This window comes from Pagrus major, chromosome 7 (genome assembly GCF_040436345.1).
Source record: "Pagrus major chromosome 7, Pma_NU_1.0".
NCBI lineage: Eukaryota > Metazoa > Chordata > Actinopteri > Spariformes > Sparidae > Pagrus > Pagrus major.
Window position 1 is genome coordinate 16,738,907 of NC_133221.1, and position 15,457 is coordinate 16,754,363.

Sequence of the window (15,457 nt, forward strand, 5' to 3'; positions counted from 1 at the left end):
TTAAAACACAAAGCTTTAATATTATATAGATTATGAACCTTTAGTAGTTTTCTGTAATTGAAAATAAATAGCCTACATGGGAAAAAAACATTGACATCAACAAAGCAGTCGGAATGTAAACATCTGCATGAGATTCTTTGCGCCCAAAAATGAATATAAATTACATTAGCAAATGAAAAGAGTCATCATGTCACGCGATAATCGTTGTTTTTCTCATCGCACACACGAGAGACTCATTTCCATTGGTCAGACTCCTCAAGTCAGTCAAACAATAGCCCTCCGTGCTTTGACACCCGATGAGAAAAGTAACGCCGGCCGATGAGAAGCATCATATTACGTCCAGAGCAACCTCCGCTTTTCTGCCTCGAGCTTGGGGATTGTAGTTTTATGTGCCGTGCTTCAGTGTCGTTTCATCGACGTGGTGAACAACAGCTCCCATAATTCCGCGGTGGAAGAGAGGCTGTCATGCTTGTGTTTTGCTTTGGTTTTTTGTTATTGTTTCGGGTTAGTGGAGCAACTGAGCCCGAGGAGGAAAGCGCGACTGTATCGCTCATGTTTTAGTTGTTTTCTCGCGGACTGTGACTCCTGTATCAGACAGAGAGACATCTCGAATAGACTGTGTGCAAAGAAGTGAGGGCGATAAAGGTAAGCGAGACACCAGAGACGGTCGAGAAATAATGTGCGCAGCTGTCTTTTGTAGTTAACAAAGCCTGTTATTGTCTCGTGTGACGTGCACGCGCAGCACATTACCTAAGTGGACCATGACAATTAGCGAATACAGGTTCAGATCTACCTCTAAACGCCTCGATTACATGTTTGTCTTCCTCGGCGTGCATCGACGTGCATGGCACACAGTTTTCTCGACATGTGCTACTGTTGGGCCTCAAGCCTCGTGCAGTGTAATGTGAACCCTCCGAGAGCTCCTGTACGTTTTCGTCATGGATCAAGTGTATCTGCAAAATGTTCTACAATGTTTACACTAAAATGTGTCTTCCAGTATTCCTCCTCCTCTAGAAGGATGCTTTACTATAATAGAAACTGTTCAACCCTGTAATTATGTTGGATTATGCCTGTACCCCAGGAGATAAAGTATGGCAAAGTCACAGTTAATCTACACGTGCAACACACTGTATGACAGAATAGGGCTTTACAGTTATCTCCAAGTCTTTTTTGTTCTTAGCACATGTTGCCATATTAGTAGACTTAGTAGACATAGTATGTGTGTACATGTACACACATTATATTTTATCTTTATGTTTTCATCTCTGTATCTTATTACTATTTTCTTTTTCTCTTACCAGCTGTAAACTAATGTTTGGAGGGCCTAAAGTGCATTTCACTGCACAGTCTATGCTCTGTGTGTCACTAATAAAGAACCTTGAACCGCACCAATAACTCGTCAATTAAAAGAAAATTAATCGCCAACTATTCTGATAATCGATTTATCGTTTCCGTCATTTTTTAAAACAAAACTGTGAAACATTTACTGGTTACAGCTCCTTAAATGTGAGAATTTGCTGCTTTTATTTGTCATTTATGACAGTAAATGAAGAGTCTTTGGCTTTTGGACTGTTGGTAGGACAAAAGAAGCAATTATAGACATTATGTTGGGCTCTGGGAAATTGTGTTAACAATTTTCACAATATTATAGACTACACAGCTAATCAATGTGAAAATAATCGTTAGTTGCAGCTCTTTAGAATAGTCTGGACATCCAAGAGTTGGGCACATATGACCTATAGTCGTGTCAATACCCTACACAATGCAAAATAAATAAATAATGCTTTCTGTAAGACACACGTGTCTCAGTGTGGTGTGGGTAACTGCAGGCAGGAATTCAACAAAATTCAAGGAGAGTGTGCATTTCCTAGTGGAATTTGAGCCCTGTGCATGCTGGAGGCCCCAGACACCTTGCTCTGCATGCTCACACGTGACAGTGTACAATAGCAAATGTTGACGATGACTGAAATAGCCCTGGTGACAAACATGTAATATGTCATGTTGCTCAAAGGCCACGCTGACGCCAAGGTTTAGCTCTTGCGTCCTTTCCTCAAGTGTGAGCTCAGTCAGGATCTCTTCTTACACTGAATAAATATTCACAGAGTTCTGCCGCTGTCTTGTTTGTTCTCCGGTGCTCACCTCTTACCTATTCCACAATTAGCCCATCTAATCATGCATGTCAGTTTCTACCGTGAACTTGTAGTAAAAAAAAAAACCCTGACAAATATAAACTCAAGTTTTAACATTGTGTTTTTACCGTAGGTGCAAAATAGCCTGCCTTTCTGTTGTGTTGCCATGGAGAAGGCTTGGCTGGTGGAGTTCAGAAACGTGGGCTGCAGTTACTTCCCTCAGAGCAGAGTCGATTGCCACTACACACTGAGCTCACAGCACAACTGGGCCAGCAATGACTGGATAGGGCTCTTCAAGGTCTTGTTAACCTGATTACTGTCACAAAAATCAAGACAATAAAGAGTGTTTGTATTCAAGTGTTTGTATAACGGCGTGTGCATGTTTCCTTCCTCAGGTGGAATGGTCATCAGTGAAGGACTACCACACGTTTGTTTGGGCACTGGCCCCAGCTGACTATCAAGAGGGCACCGATGTCAACTGCTGCGTGCACTTCCAGGGTACTCATGCCCTTGTTTTCTAATTGCATTTTATTTCCCATAGTTAGCCGGAATCTATACTAGTACAGTGCTTAGATCCACACATAAAACCTTCAGCAGGAGATTGATGTTTCTGTAAATTGAATTGCTCTGATATACAGAGGGCTAGCAACTGGTGTATTAAGTGGAGGATAATGTTAGTTATTCCTGTCTTAAAAGAGTATTGCCACAGATTCAAAAGGAAAAATATCCCATGCAGAAAACAAATATCCCTTCTAGCTTGGTCTCGAACAAAGACACAGTCTCTGTCGTGGTTTGAATGCATTTCTTTAGAATGCAGGAAGTTGAATAATGAGGATGACAAAGACAATGGCTCAAAGCCTGCTCTGACTACTACTCACTGGAGAGTACAGTGTTCACTCTGTCTTGTCTGTCAGTTGCAACTGATAAGTGTGATTCAGTGTGAGGAGCACATGTGCAGCAGGTGTGGCACTGACCCCTGATTTATCACCACTAACTTAAGCATACTGTCAATGTCATTCCTCATGGAAGAAGAGCAGGGTAAGGGAAGTCTAAAGAAACTGCTGATGGTTCCTTATCATCATCAATGTGGTGATTTAAAAAGAAGGTTGCCTGCACTGTGACCCAAGCTGCTGCTGTAAGTTACAATACAGCTCATAAACCTTGCTGTATGTCATTCTTCCTGTCTGTTTTCCATCTGGCCCTTTTACTGTACAAGTGTTTTGAAACAGGAATTCCAAGTAAATCATTCTAAACATGGAGCTAGAGCCTGTGTGAGATAAGGGTAATATTAGGTTAGCTTACTTTATGGGCTGGAAGAAGTCACGGGCTGTGGCTGCCTGCTCTCTGGTCACAGTAGGAAGCCGGAGGCATAACATCATCTGTTCCTATCTGTTTTGTTGAGGGTGGATAAAAGGGAATCAGGAATGTGGAGAAGTGGATAAATATGGTTAAGCTGGCACATATAAACTTTAAGTCAGTGGAAAGTTTACCAGCTGAAAATGCAAATGGTCAAGAAACCAGTTCTTTAGTAGCAGTATCAATCCTAGTAAACTTAAGACTTCCTGTGAGAGACTGAAAGCATGGATAGCATCAAACAGGATGTTAATGTTTGCTTTATTACTGGTTGTTTGGCTTTGATTTTATCTAATTAAGTTTCATCTCTGTAGGGTACAATAGCTCTGTTAAGTGTTTAGCCTAGCACAAACACTGAAAGCAACTGCAGGACTGCTTTATTCAGACATCATCAGAATCAAAGATACTTGGCTGGTTACAGTAGCTCCTTCTACAATAGAAATATCACACTAAAGAGAGATTGAATAAAATATAAATAGAGAGGAGAATAAGAAGTAAGAGTAAGTAAAAAATTGTAAAAATATAATATAAAAGTTTGCATTGAACTATGTGACAACTATTTATGTATGTACATTTATAAATATAATTGCTATTGTTAATTGTTGTTACTAATGTGTAAAAATATAGCAGATTAGGAAATGTTTTATAAGTTAGTGTGCTGGGCCTTACTGGGGCTAACATTAGTTAACCAAGCTAGCTATTCATTGACCAAAACAAGCCCTGTGAGGTCATTTCCTCACAGTGAAGGTGACTGGTTTTACTAACTTGTTTAACTCTGAACAAGATCCAGTTCATTGTTTGATGTACTGGTGGCTAGCTTGCTAATAAAACACAAGTAAGGTATACCAATGAGTCAACTGTTTAGCCATTGACAGCTTGGAGTTTTTTAAGTTGATGCTAACGTACGCCATGTTTACACGTAACGTCACTGCACCTGTCACTCACCTGAACAAACAGAGATGACACTCGATATTCTCATCCAACCACAGTAACAACAGTAAGACAGCAGACAAGCCTATCTCACGACATGTGAGTATTTGTTTAAGCACTACAGGTGCTCGTTATGCAACTATTTTGCCTGACTTTAGAGGGCATCTTCCAAATAAGTTAGCTAGCTTGACACAGGGCCGTCTATATCCGTCATCTGTTTTCAGGAATAACTTTAACGGAAACGAGCAAGCTGGACTTCTAGACGAAATGTTGGGATGGAAAAGGTCTATTTCAGGCCGATAAAAATTAACAAAACCTGGTTAATAATGAAGAGAATACTAATAGCTAATTCCTGTTTGCAACCACTATGAAGTCAAAGACGGCGCCCGACGCAATTTTGTTTCTCGCTCACCTGCGCTCAACTACGTGAGTGCTGCCCCGAACTACGTGAGTGCTGCCCCTGGTGGTCGGCAGGTGCATTACTGCAAATAAATTAATGTTAAAAAGTACAGGTAATTAAAAACTTCCATTTGTAAATATTCCAATTATACTGCACATAATCATTAAAATTCAATTCATCAATATTGGATAAATTATGGATGCACAATAAATATCTGACTTATAATTACTGGCCAGATACTAGGGAATTTATATTAAATGTGCAATATGTAAGAATTGGTCACATTCATAGTCCAAACAAATAGGGGACAACATAGAGAGCCGAAAGCTACGCCCCATTCTGGTTTGCCCCATGGGACCTTATTTCAGAAAAACTTTGTATGGTAGTGAATGGAGAGAGACCAGTAATTATTCAGTCTTGTTTGAATTGTGTCATGAATCACACATATGATGTTAGTCAATTTAAAAGATAGTTTCCCAAGTCCATAAAGTCACAGTTTGTCAAAAAAAATGATGAAATATAAGACTGTGAAAATACATAATTATAAGACTACACAGGCAACAGTCACATTAATAGCATCGTCTCGTTGAACAGTCACCAAAACCCATGACTTAAACATGGTAGAGCTGGTCCTGTAAATCAGTAGCTCACAAAACTGACAATCTGCTCTTTCACATAACTGCAGTTGTCTGTATGAGCAGCTTTGTTGTTGTTTTCACCTTTTTAGTACCTTTTCCTGTTGAGTTGGCAGCCATGTGGGTGTGGGTGATGTGTGTTGAACGAAACAATGTAGTTCACTAGAACAAAAAACTAGATACTATTTTACTTCAATTGTGACAAACTTTGACTTTCTTGACTTGAAAAATGATCTTTTGAATTGACAAACATCAAGTGTGTGATTCATGGCACAATTCAAGCAGGATCAAAAAAGGATTTGTCTCTCTCCATTCACTACCATAAAAAGTTTTTCTGAAACAAGGTCCCATGGGGTCCACTGGAAGGGGCGTGACTTGATCTCTCTATATCACCAGAGTAATCACTAATTGCTGCTAATTGTAGCTGTCATTAGCTAGTATGCTCAGTTAACCGTGCAGCTAGCGCTCGTGTTAGCTGATTCTCCCCAGACTGGGATTTCAGAGCACCGGGGGAGTGTTGGTGTTGTTTAAGGTACAAAGTGGCTAGAGGTTAGCTGTTGCCACCTTCAATAGCTATCTCTTGAACACAGTACACAAACGTCTTTAACATAATGCCAAAATTATTATTTCTTCACATTTTGTTGATAATTTTAGTTAAGTAAAATTATTATATATTGCACAATTTTTCCATGTATGTGACATTCTAGTCCATAAATAGAGCTGATAATATGAAGCCATATTGCATTAATTGGCTAACAAGTGCAGCATTTGCTAATTCTGGTACAGTAGGTGTCTGTTTATACTTTGAAAGTTGGCTTAAAATGTAAAATAAAAAACACAAAGACAAACAAGAAGAAAAAGAGGAACAATGACATCAAACTGCTGCACCTGGGTAGAGTCGTGTAGACTAGTTCTAGCTGGTTTGGACAGTTTTTTACAATTTCAGAGGAAGACAACACATGTTAATTCGCAGTATATGTTCAACAAGTGTTCAGAGAGGAGAGAAAAGTCTACGGGTTTAAAACAACAAATCTCATTAGAGCTGTGGAATATAAAATCCTCCATCTTTGTTTACTGCATCTGAGCCTTTCTTACCCTCAGGTGCACATACACTACAGGTTATGAATGTCTTTTTAAAATGCAAAAATGTGAAATTATACGTTATCTTATCTGTATTATATCCGGGAGAAGAAGATCATTATCGGCTGAAAGAAATCTATGTCATGCATCCGAAATACCAAAAATGCTGTTAGGCTGCATTATTACAAGTTCTAATAATCTTTAAAGGCTCTTCCAAAATAAAAGACAGTTAAACAGCCAGTGTCCATAGATTCAACCTTCAGTGCTGTATTCAGTAAAATAGGAAGCCAACTCAAAAAATGTTTCAGTGCAAATCAATTTTGACATGATTGTTTTTTTTCTGCCACTTTTTTAGCTTCCTACCTACCCAAGCCCAGCTCCCAAGAGTATGAGTTTGTATATATTGATGCAAAGGGGGAAGTTTGCTCCCGTAGCTCCAAATTCACTTTCTGCGCTCCAAAGCCACTTGAGGATCTGGTGACCCTTGAGGAGGAGTCCCATGGAGAAGTCACAGACATGCTGCTGGTGGTGCCCAGGGCTGAACTGCTGCAGGTGAGCATAACAACCACATAATATATGGACTAGATAAGGTAGTGAAGTAGAGTATATTTTCAGTTTGGCAAAATCAATGAGTGCTGGTGAAACAATATGCTGGGGAATCAATACTGTCGTTTACTGCTGTCACACAAAAATGAGAGCATAATTATGATTCCTCATCCGCTGCCTCCTTCCTTTTGTCTCTTGTCAGAGTCGGCTGCAGGAATGCCTGCGAGAGCGCGCTGAGCTGCTGCAGGTGCAGGAGGCAGCAAACAGGCAGAGGGAGAAAGAGAAGGTGGAATACAAGAGGGCAAGGGAGGCCTGGGACAGACGATACAGAGAGCTAGAAAGCGACATTGCCGGGCTGCAGGAGGAGCTGAAGCAGACTCAAGAGAAGATTGAGGAGATGGAAAGGAAGCAGAAGGTGGCGTATAGAGCTAGGCAAATGACAGGGTCAGGATCATTTGATTAGGACCAATTTGCCTGTTAGCATTTCCATATTTTTCTCTGTATCTGAGCTCTTATTCTCTGATGACAAGTCTCTGCTTAAACAATATCCTGTCTTTGTCACTATAAAATTCAAAATAGTAATTCAATTAAATGTCTGGGTAGTGATATAAAAATGTTAAATATAAAATATGTTCATATGTGTAGCCTGGTCTATGTCATGATGAATGAATTCCTTATTATTAATTCCTTATGAAAATTAAAAATGCCTCTGGTCTGTTAGGAGGTGCAGGCTTTAGGAGAATCACTAGCCCAGGAGAAAAGTACTTTATTGGATGCGAGGGAGGAGAGCAAAGTACGAATCAAAGAGCTGGAGGAGGATATCAAAATCCTGACACAGAGAACTGTGGAAAGAGAGACAGAGTTGGAAAGGTACGACATTTTCTTTCTCCTTCTTTTAGTTTCATGTGTGTCTAATGAATACTCTTCATTGTCAGTGACCGAATCTCTGTGTGCAGGATGAAGGAAAGAGCAAAGAGGGCTGGAGCTCAGAGGAAAGAAGAGGAGAGTGAAAGAAAGAGCATGCAGGTAAATATAATTCAGAACACGCTGTATATCTTAATAAAAACAATGTCTTCATTGTTCTTTTCTCCTACATCTCTTTCACTCTTCCCATCTGGGTCATTTATTTTCTGTCTTTTAGACCAAGCTGGAACAGACGGAGGGTGAACTCCGAAGTCTGTCTAAGGAGTTCCAGGGCCTGAGGAACTCACTGGCCAAGAGAGACACAAGTGTCCTGCAGCTCCAGAGCACCATCACTACCCTCACCCAGAAACTCACCACTGCCCACAGGAAAGAGGTCAGACATTTCTTTGGAAGTCAGATGGGATGTAGTATTTGCACCTGATACAAGAATTTATGTGGTCTCAATTATTGAAGATGGGATGTTGTTTTCTTTGATACCTTTACTTTGCTATTTAGATTGATATATGGATGTATTTCTTCATAAACATGCTTAGCTTTTAACACGTTTTCTTGTTCATCTATGGCCAGGCGGAGAGCGAGGCAACGCTGAAGGAGATGCGGAGCCTGCGAGAGCGTCTGAACGCAAGTGAGCGTGCTGCAGAGGGCTTGAGGAGCGATCTGAGTGCCACGATAGCACAGAGGGATCATGGGCAGGCCGAACTGCATCAGGCTCGTCTGCAGGCAGCCCAGCTCACTCTTCAGCTTGCAGATTCCAGTCTGGCCCTGAGGGAAGGAAGAGCTCGCTGGGCCCAGGAGAGGCAGAGTCTGCAGCGCACTGCTGAGGTAACGTGCCGCTGCAGACTAGAGAATCTGAAGCAGAGAATTTAGAACATTTGTACTGTCCTAGAGTTTAAGTTTTTAATATAACTTGCAATATGTCTGATTAATGTCTTAGTTATGTTATTAGATGTCATATTGGTTCAGAACAGCTTCTGATGGCTTCAAGATGAAATGAGCTCAACTGCCTGAGGTAAATATGTCATATACTGAGTAAATGTGTGTTGTGTATCTTACCCTGACAGAAGGACCATGAGCGTCTGGAGAAACTCAACACAGAGATGCAGAGGATGGAGGAGAGGCTGCAGGAGGAGAGGATGGAAAGAGTGAAGCTGGAGGTTGAGCTTGGGAGAGAAAAGGATTGCAACCGGGTGAGAAAGGATACTAAGAACTTACTGCAGTCAGTGTTTCTTGTTAGTATGTCATTTTGTGAATTCACTTGAATTAACATCTGCTACTACTACTGACCATATATTCAAGTCAAAGGGATAGTTTGATGTCATTCTTGACAAGAGTTGGATGAGAAGATCGATACCACTCTCATGTGGTCCAAAGCTCATTAATAATCATATTGTATCTTGTTCATTTAATTTAAACACAAACAGAGAGTAAAAACAACAAGTTGTGGTTTTACAGGGATTTGTTGGTCTGGCACAGTAACTTCCTGGAGTCTTGTCATCCTCATGTCTTCTTCCAGTCTTTATACTAAGCTAAGCCAATTGCCTGCTGGCTCTGACTTCACATGCAGGAATGAGAATAGTATTGATCTTGTCATGTTAGTCTCCGCAAGAAGGCGAATAAATGCACCTCCAAAAATGTCAGATTTTGTCTGTGTACTACACAGTAGTCATTCTGAAGTCACACTATCTTTTAGATGGTATTGACATGTTGTTATGTCTGGCCTGCAGGTTCAGCTGTGTGAAACCCGCAGGGAGCTCCAGGAGCTGAAGGCCAGCCTGAGGGTTGCCCAGAAGGAGAAGGAGCAGCTGCTTGCAGAGAAACAGGTCAGAAACACAGTTTTGATTAGTCACAGGGGAAAAAACAGAATCTGTGCTGACAGAAAGTTTGGCCAAAAAGGGTAAAGCTCGAATGATTATTGGTATTTTCATGTGTAAACACTGTGCATGTATGGTGTCCAGGGTACTGACTTTGTGCCCTTTTCATTATAAGCTGATAAGGTCTCATGGTGAATAAATGGCTTGTATGGATTAACAAGTAAATCCTAACTGTTTTATCCTAATCAGCTCACAACTCCAGTACTTTAGTCATTATCAGCTTTAATGTTTAGTTACGATTTGTACCTCAAGCTCGAGTGCACCTGGGAATAATGATGATGTATTTACAACAGCTCTGTAATAATTATATATTTATATTCGAAAGCTTACGGATGTAACATATACACGAGTACGCTGGGATCGTGAATGTCCCAGGTGTTGGGAATCTTCAGTCTGTTGTTGTCTTCTTAGTTGTTATTGTGCAATATAAATTGTTTATAGTGCAATATAAATCAGTGGATTTCAGGGCAGTCAGTGCGGCTGCTGTTAAAGTGCCTGCAGAGTTTTTGTTGGCTAACCACCATCACATTTGCCCGCTACTGGCAGAGTAGATGGTCAATGTTTTTAAAATCAGTGTCCAGCTTAATTTTAACATCCGCCATACCGGAGCGTAGCAGCCAGTCTGTGGCACATCATAAATCAAACAACTGTTTAAGTGACTATTGAACAGGATAATAATATTTATATAACAGCAAATGTTGTGTTTGTGTGTTTACTGTGTAACCATTTTATGTGGCTTTGGCTTGAAAAAGTCAGACATAAGTGTGACGACTTCGGGAGATGAAAGTCCTGCCCTGGTGTGTGATATGATGGCTGTATTTTCCACTACAGGAGTTGATGGAGTACATCTGTCAGCTGGAGCAGAAGATGGGAACAGTGGCGAGTGCCAAGTGGAGCGCTGCCCCGATTGCCTCCACAGGTGAATGGAGCCACACATTAATCTACTGTACGCCCTGCAGATGTGAACAATAAAAGTGTTAACTATCATTCAACAGCTACAGTAAATATTGTTCAGAATGGCCTGTGCTGAGGGCGACAGGAGCCGTGCTCTGAGGAGAGGTGACCACTTTTTTCTTTGCCTATGTTTCAATCTGGCAGGGCGGCCTGGCAGCGCATTATCTGACTCTGAGGACGAGAACCCAGAGGCTCTGCAGCCCCTCCGTCCACCAAGACCTCTGGGACACTACAGCCTGTGTGAGCAGGGCGAGCCTGACTCCCTGCTCCTTGCCACCCCTCCTTCCTCCCCCAGGGAGGCAGAGAGGAGCGCCGTGGTCATCAACCAGCCAGCCCCGCTCTCCTCACCACACCAGGCCGGCTCTGACACTCTGGCACACAGCTCGGATTCGGTGAGACGTGCTATCTGAGCCATTCATTGTCACCATTGTGTAATTATATGTGATACTGAAAATGAGCTATGTCTTCATGCTGATAGCCATGCACACCAGTTTAACATGGGCAGTGGATCGTTTGATATAGACATTATCTCCGAGAAGCAATTAGGCCGCTAGTCTGCAAGTTATTAGACTGTAATAGCTCCTGGACAGACGTGTTAAGTGTGTGCCTGTGCCTGTGTGTGTGTGTGTGTGTGTGTGTGTGTGTGTGTGTGTGTGTGTGTGTGTGTGTGTGTTGCTCTCTGGTGTGAAGGAGGAGGAATCTAGTCCACTTCCATGTGCAAGGCACAGCTCCGGAGAGGAAACAGCACTTCTGCTTCCTGAGCACACGGACACTGTTCTCAGGTACAAGTTCCCATCTGAAAAACACATAGTCTAACATGAATTTACACACACACACACACACACACACACACACACACACACACAGAGGAGGTGGGGAAAGTGCTTATACCCATTACACTCAAGTATCAAAGTACGTCATAAAATTTCATACATTTAAAATGTTACCCTTGTAAAGGTATATGCTTTACGTATTTGCAATAAAATTTTCTCTGATGTTAATGTAAAAGTTTCACTTTGAGGAGAAGTTCGTACAATTTTGAAGTACTTCTACTTTACTCGAGTATTTCCATTTGATGGCTGTATAATTTTTTTACTCTTCACTCCATACAAAATACAACCCAGTGTTGAAGACTGAACCAGTGGTTTGCCTACATGTTGGCTTCTGACCACAAGTGTGTTGCTAGAACCTCTTCTCTCCTCGCCTATGAGTTGGTAGCCTTTCCACCAGAGAAAAAAGAGAAAAGTCCGATCCTGACTACGTCTTTTTTAACTCCATTATTCATCTCATGACCCCTAAGATTCATCTTGAGACCCTTTAGAGGTGGCTTGACCCTTAGGTTGAGTACCACCGTACAAAACAAACTTTACAGAAAGTTTTGAAAAGTAGCTCCACCTCAACCAGTTATAATAACAATCTAATCATGTAATCTATTAGAAATACAGTATATTCTGTCGCACAAGAACTTTTACTTTTTAAAATATTTATACATAAGTATATATTCCTGATGATACCTCTGTACTTTTATCTATGTATGATATTGAATGCAGGACGTTTACTTGTAATAGAGTATTTTCATGTTGCTGTAGTGGTATTTTTTGTACATCTTCTTTGTTGTTGTTGCTACATTTGCACTTTGTAATATTTAATGTTACAAATGATAAATACTCCATATACTACTGCTGTTCTAGCCTCTAATAGTAGAGAATAATTTGACACATGGACAAACTACTTGCCACCCGTTATAGATATATATAAGATAAGATATATTGTTATAAGATATATTGTAAGATCAAGTAAAGCATGTATTGTCCCTAATGAAGGGCAAGGCAGGTGACGATCAGACAGTCACAACAAGATTAATCACAGTTGAATATTTAATGTTCGAAAATGGAGATTTGCATTACTGACTGCATATTAGAAGGAACATTTCTTTGAGGCCAAACAAGCCAACAAATTTCTTCCTGTCACGCCGGCTGCTTTTAAACTCCAGCAATGCGTCATATTTTACGAGCTCATGGCTTGATTTGTGTGTCCAACCAAAGCCTGCAAAGTAATTTGTGAACACAGCAGCGAGAGAAATGCAGTGGAGTAAAAAGTATCATATTTTTCCCTTAAATGTAGAAAAGTTTTTCAGAATGGAAGAATGGAAGTACTTGTACCCAAAAATGGTACTTGAGTAATCCTACTTAGTTACTTTCCACCGTCTGGTCCCTCACAGAAATGGTTTCATGCTATGAATCCAGAGTTTGCTAATGCACACAGACACAAGCGACCAATTATTTATGGTGACAGGGTGAGTATGGCTGGAAGATGGAAGTTTTGAATATGTGGTCGTAAAAGAAGTTGAGTCAGGGTGAGGCGGGGGAGACTGAGCTTGGGCGTGGGAGGGGCGAGATGGGAGGACAAGGGGACAGATAAGTTGACAGCAAGCTGTAGCAATGATTTACCTGAGGGGTGTACCGCAGTCACGGGCCAATTTTCAGCATCATTAAAGCCCTCTCTCTCCCACTCAGTCACTCCTTCAGCCTAACCTCCTCTTTCAACCAGAATGTGTTTCTTTCACTTTTTTCCACACACGCACAAACACTCTGCTTTGTGTCCTCCTCCAGTGATCTGGCTGACACCTCGCTATGGTAACCAGTGGACATCCAGTCTTGGCGAGCGATCAAAAGGAGAGGAGAAGAGGGGGACTTTTCTTGGAGTTAATGCGGTTTCTTCCACTAACAAGCACATATACAGCTCACTCACTACACAGACAAAATGTTAATATGCAATTTACATCGTATCTGCCGTGAACCTTGGTTTTTCCCTCCTAGACTGTTGTGTTATCGCCCTAGCTGTTTTTTTTTTTTTTTTTTGTTGTTGTTGTTAAGAATGACATAATGCTTGCGGTGGCAGGTCAACACCGTGTTTATGAGTGACATAAGACTGTTGCACAGTTTTAGGCATGGGCGTTTGAGAGTAGCAGAATGATTTCTGTCGAATCACAGTGATGTCGAGAGCTTTACGACGGATGTTATGTCGTTTTTATGACATTTGTGATTAGGAGTCATGACAGGCACTGTAATTATGATGTTTTGTGCAGGCCTGGCTCCGCTGGAAATCATGGCAAAACTCTCGTCCAGCATTAAATTCTCCACAGCAGCTTTTCGAACACTATTCATGACATAGCATAAAGTAATGATACGGCGTCACGCTAGAATTATATTGCAGCAATGTAGGTCTATGACATCATATTTCTCCTCCATTTACTCAGAGCTAAGGTTTGATATGCACTTTCTTGTTCGCATTAGCAGTGGATTGGTGTCATGCAGATGCAGTTGAAGAGATTTAGCGACACTTTAAGACAGACGAGCGTTCGGAATAGAAAGCTTATTGAGCAGATTGTGTTTAAAGTCTATTAAGATAGGTGCCAGATGCAACTTTCTACTTCAGTAACTTCATATCATCATTATTATAAAATTAATGCTCATAAGCTTTTCACTGTAGATCAGCTGCAGTTTTTACTCGCTAGAATTTACGTTTCATGGTTATTAAAATGAGACGCTAATTTACTAGCTAGTGATTTGAATATTCACTGTTGCTCTTTGTTACAGTTTGTATTGTACAGACATCTTATCTCACACCCGTGCAGTTCTAAATTTGTGCCTAAAATAATGAAAAAAGAGAGTCAAAGAAAATCATCTTTATAGATCCTGACATCATGACATGGTGTTGGTATTTTCCCCTTAGCCCTATGGCAATATACTGCCTAATAAAAAAATTGCTGCCTACCTTTTAATCAATACTGTATGCATTTTTCATGATTTTCTATTTATAATTAACTTGAGTTATGCTGCAATGAAACTATATTCAGGTTTAGTTTGAACTAGGCGTTTCTCACACAACTCTTTGTGCAATGTGTGACAAAGTTTTCCATGCTTGGCTTAAGAAGATTTGCTAGGACACTTTGATGCTTGATTTTATCTGCTGTATTTGCACCCTATTTTTACTAGAGAAGAGTTTTTAGATGAAAAAGTTGATATATGGATACTTAACAATGTGTGTCCTTTCCTCATTATCCTAATCATTACCAGTGTGTGTTGTGTTTACGCATATTTTATCTACACTTTGTGTTTTTATCATCTGTTTCCAAATACTTGCTTTGATATTTGAGTTATATTGTTGCAAGATATTGGTGCTAATGAACGGGAATGATACCAGTGTGTAGAGAAAGACATTTTAGATTATATGAAAGGTGTAAATGTCTGTCCAACCTCTCATTTACCTTGTGTCACTAGGTATTCTGGTGTTGCAGTACATGTACCTTATATAGAAGTAGGGATGTTTTGAGGAGCCTGGTATTTTTTCCCAGAAGATAGCACACTACATGTACCCTCCATAGTCTTTGTTTGTGGTTGTAATCTGCCTTTATGTCTTAGGGAAGTTATTTTTTTGTTGTTCCACTGAGAGCTCCAGTGCGAGTACTCCTCGTCAGGACGCCGTCTCCCATTGCAATAAAGCTCCAGTGGTTATGGTTTGTTTTGAAGTTTTGTGTGTGAAGGTTATGTACGCCACCGTGTATTTTCTTATCAGTCATGTAACAGGGTTTGGGTGGGGTTCTGCCTAATAAAAAGGTTTATGTATCCATTA

At 40.7% G+C, this 15,457-nt stretch overlaps 1 protein-coding gene across 1 annotated transcript; it reads left to right on the forward strand.

Annotated features, from left to right (window-relative positions):
- Nucleotides 1-507: 507 nt before the first annotated feature.
- Nucleotides 508-15,457, forward strand: calcoco1a (calcium binding and coiled-coil domain 1a). Its single transcript, XM_073470078.1, has 15 exons — nt 508-645; nt 2,263-2,427; nt 2,525-2,627; nt 6,883-7,079; nt 7,276-7,488; nt 7,795-7,943; nt 8,030-8,099; nt 8,215-8,370; nt 8,565-8,819; nt 9,059-9,184; nt 9,722-9,817; nt 10,700-10,787; nt 10,967-11,214; nt 11,513-11,604; nt 13,435-15,457. Exons 2-15 carry the CDS (start codon nt 2,296-2,298, stop codon nt 13,460-13,462), a joined length of 1,953 nt encoding a protein of 650 aa, XP_073326179.1. The 5' UTR covers nt 508-645; nt 2,263-2,295; the 3' UTR covers nt 13,463-15,457.

What these genes read in the sequence shown, in the direction of transcription:
- calcoco1a (XM_073470078.1), top strand. Translation starts at nt 2,296, where the DNA reads ATGGAGAAGGCTTGGCTGGTGGAGTTCAGAAACGTGGGCTGCAGTTAC. An exon ending in CCAGGGCTGAACTGCTGCAG is followed by an intron (nt 7,080 to 7,275) that starts GTGAGCATAACA and finishes GTCTCTTGTCAG; the next exon opens with AGTCGGCTGCAGGAATGCCT. An exon ending in AGAGAGACAGAGTTGGAAAG is followed by an intron (nt 7,944 to 8,029) that starts GTACGACATTTT and finishes CTCTGTGTGCAG; the next exon opens with GATGAAGGAAAGAGCAAAGA.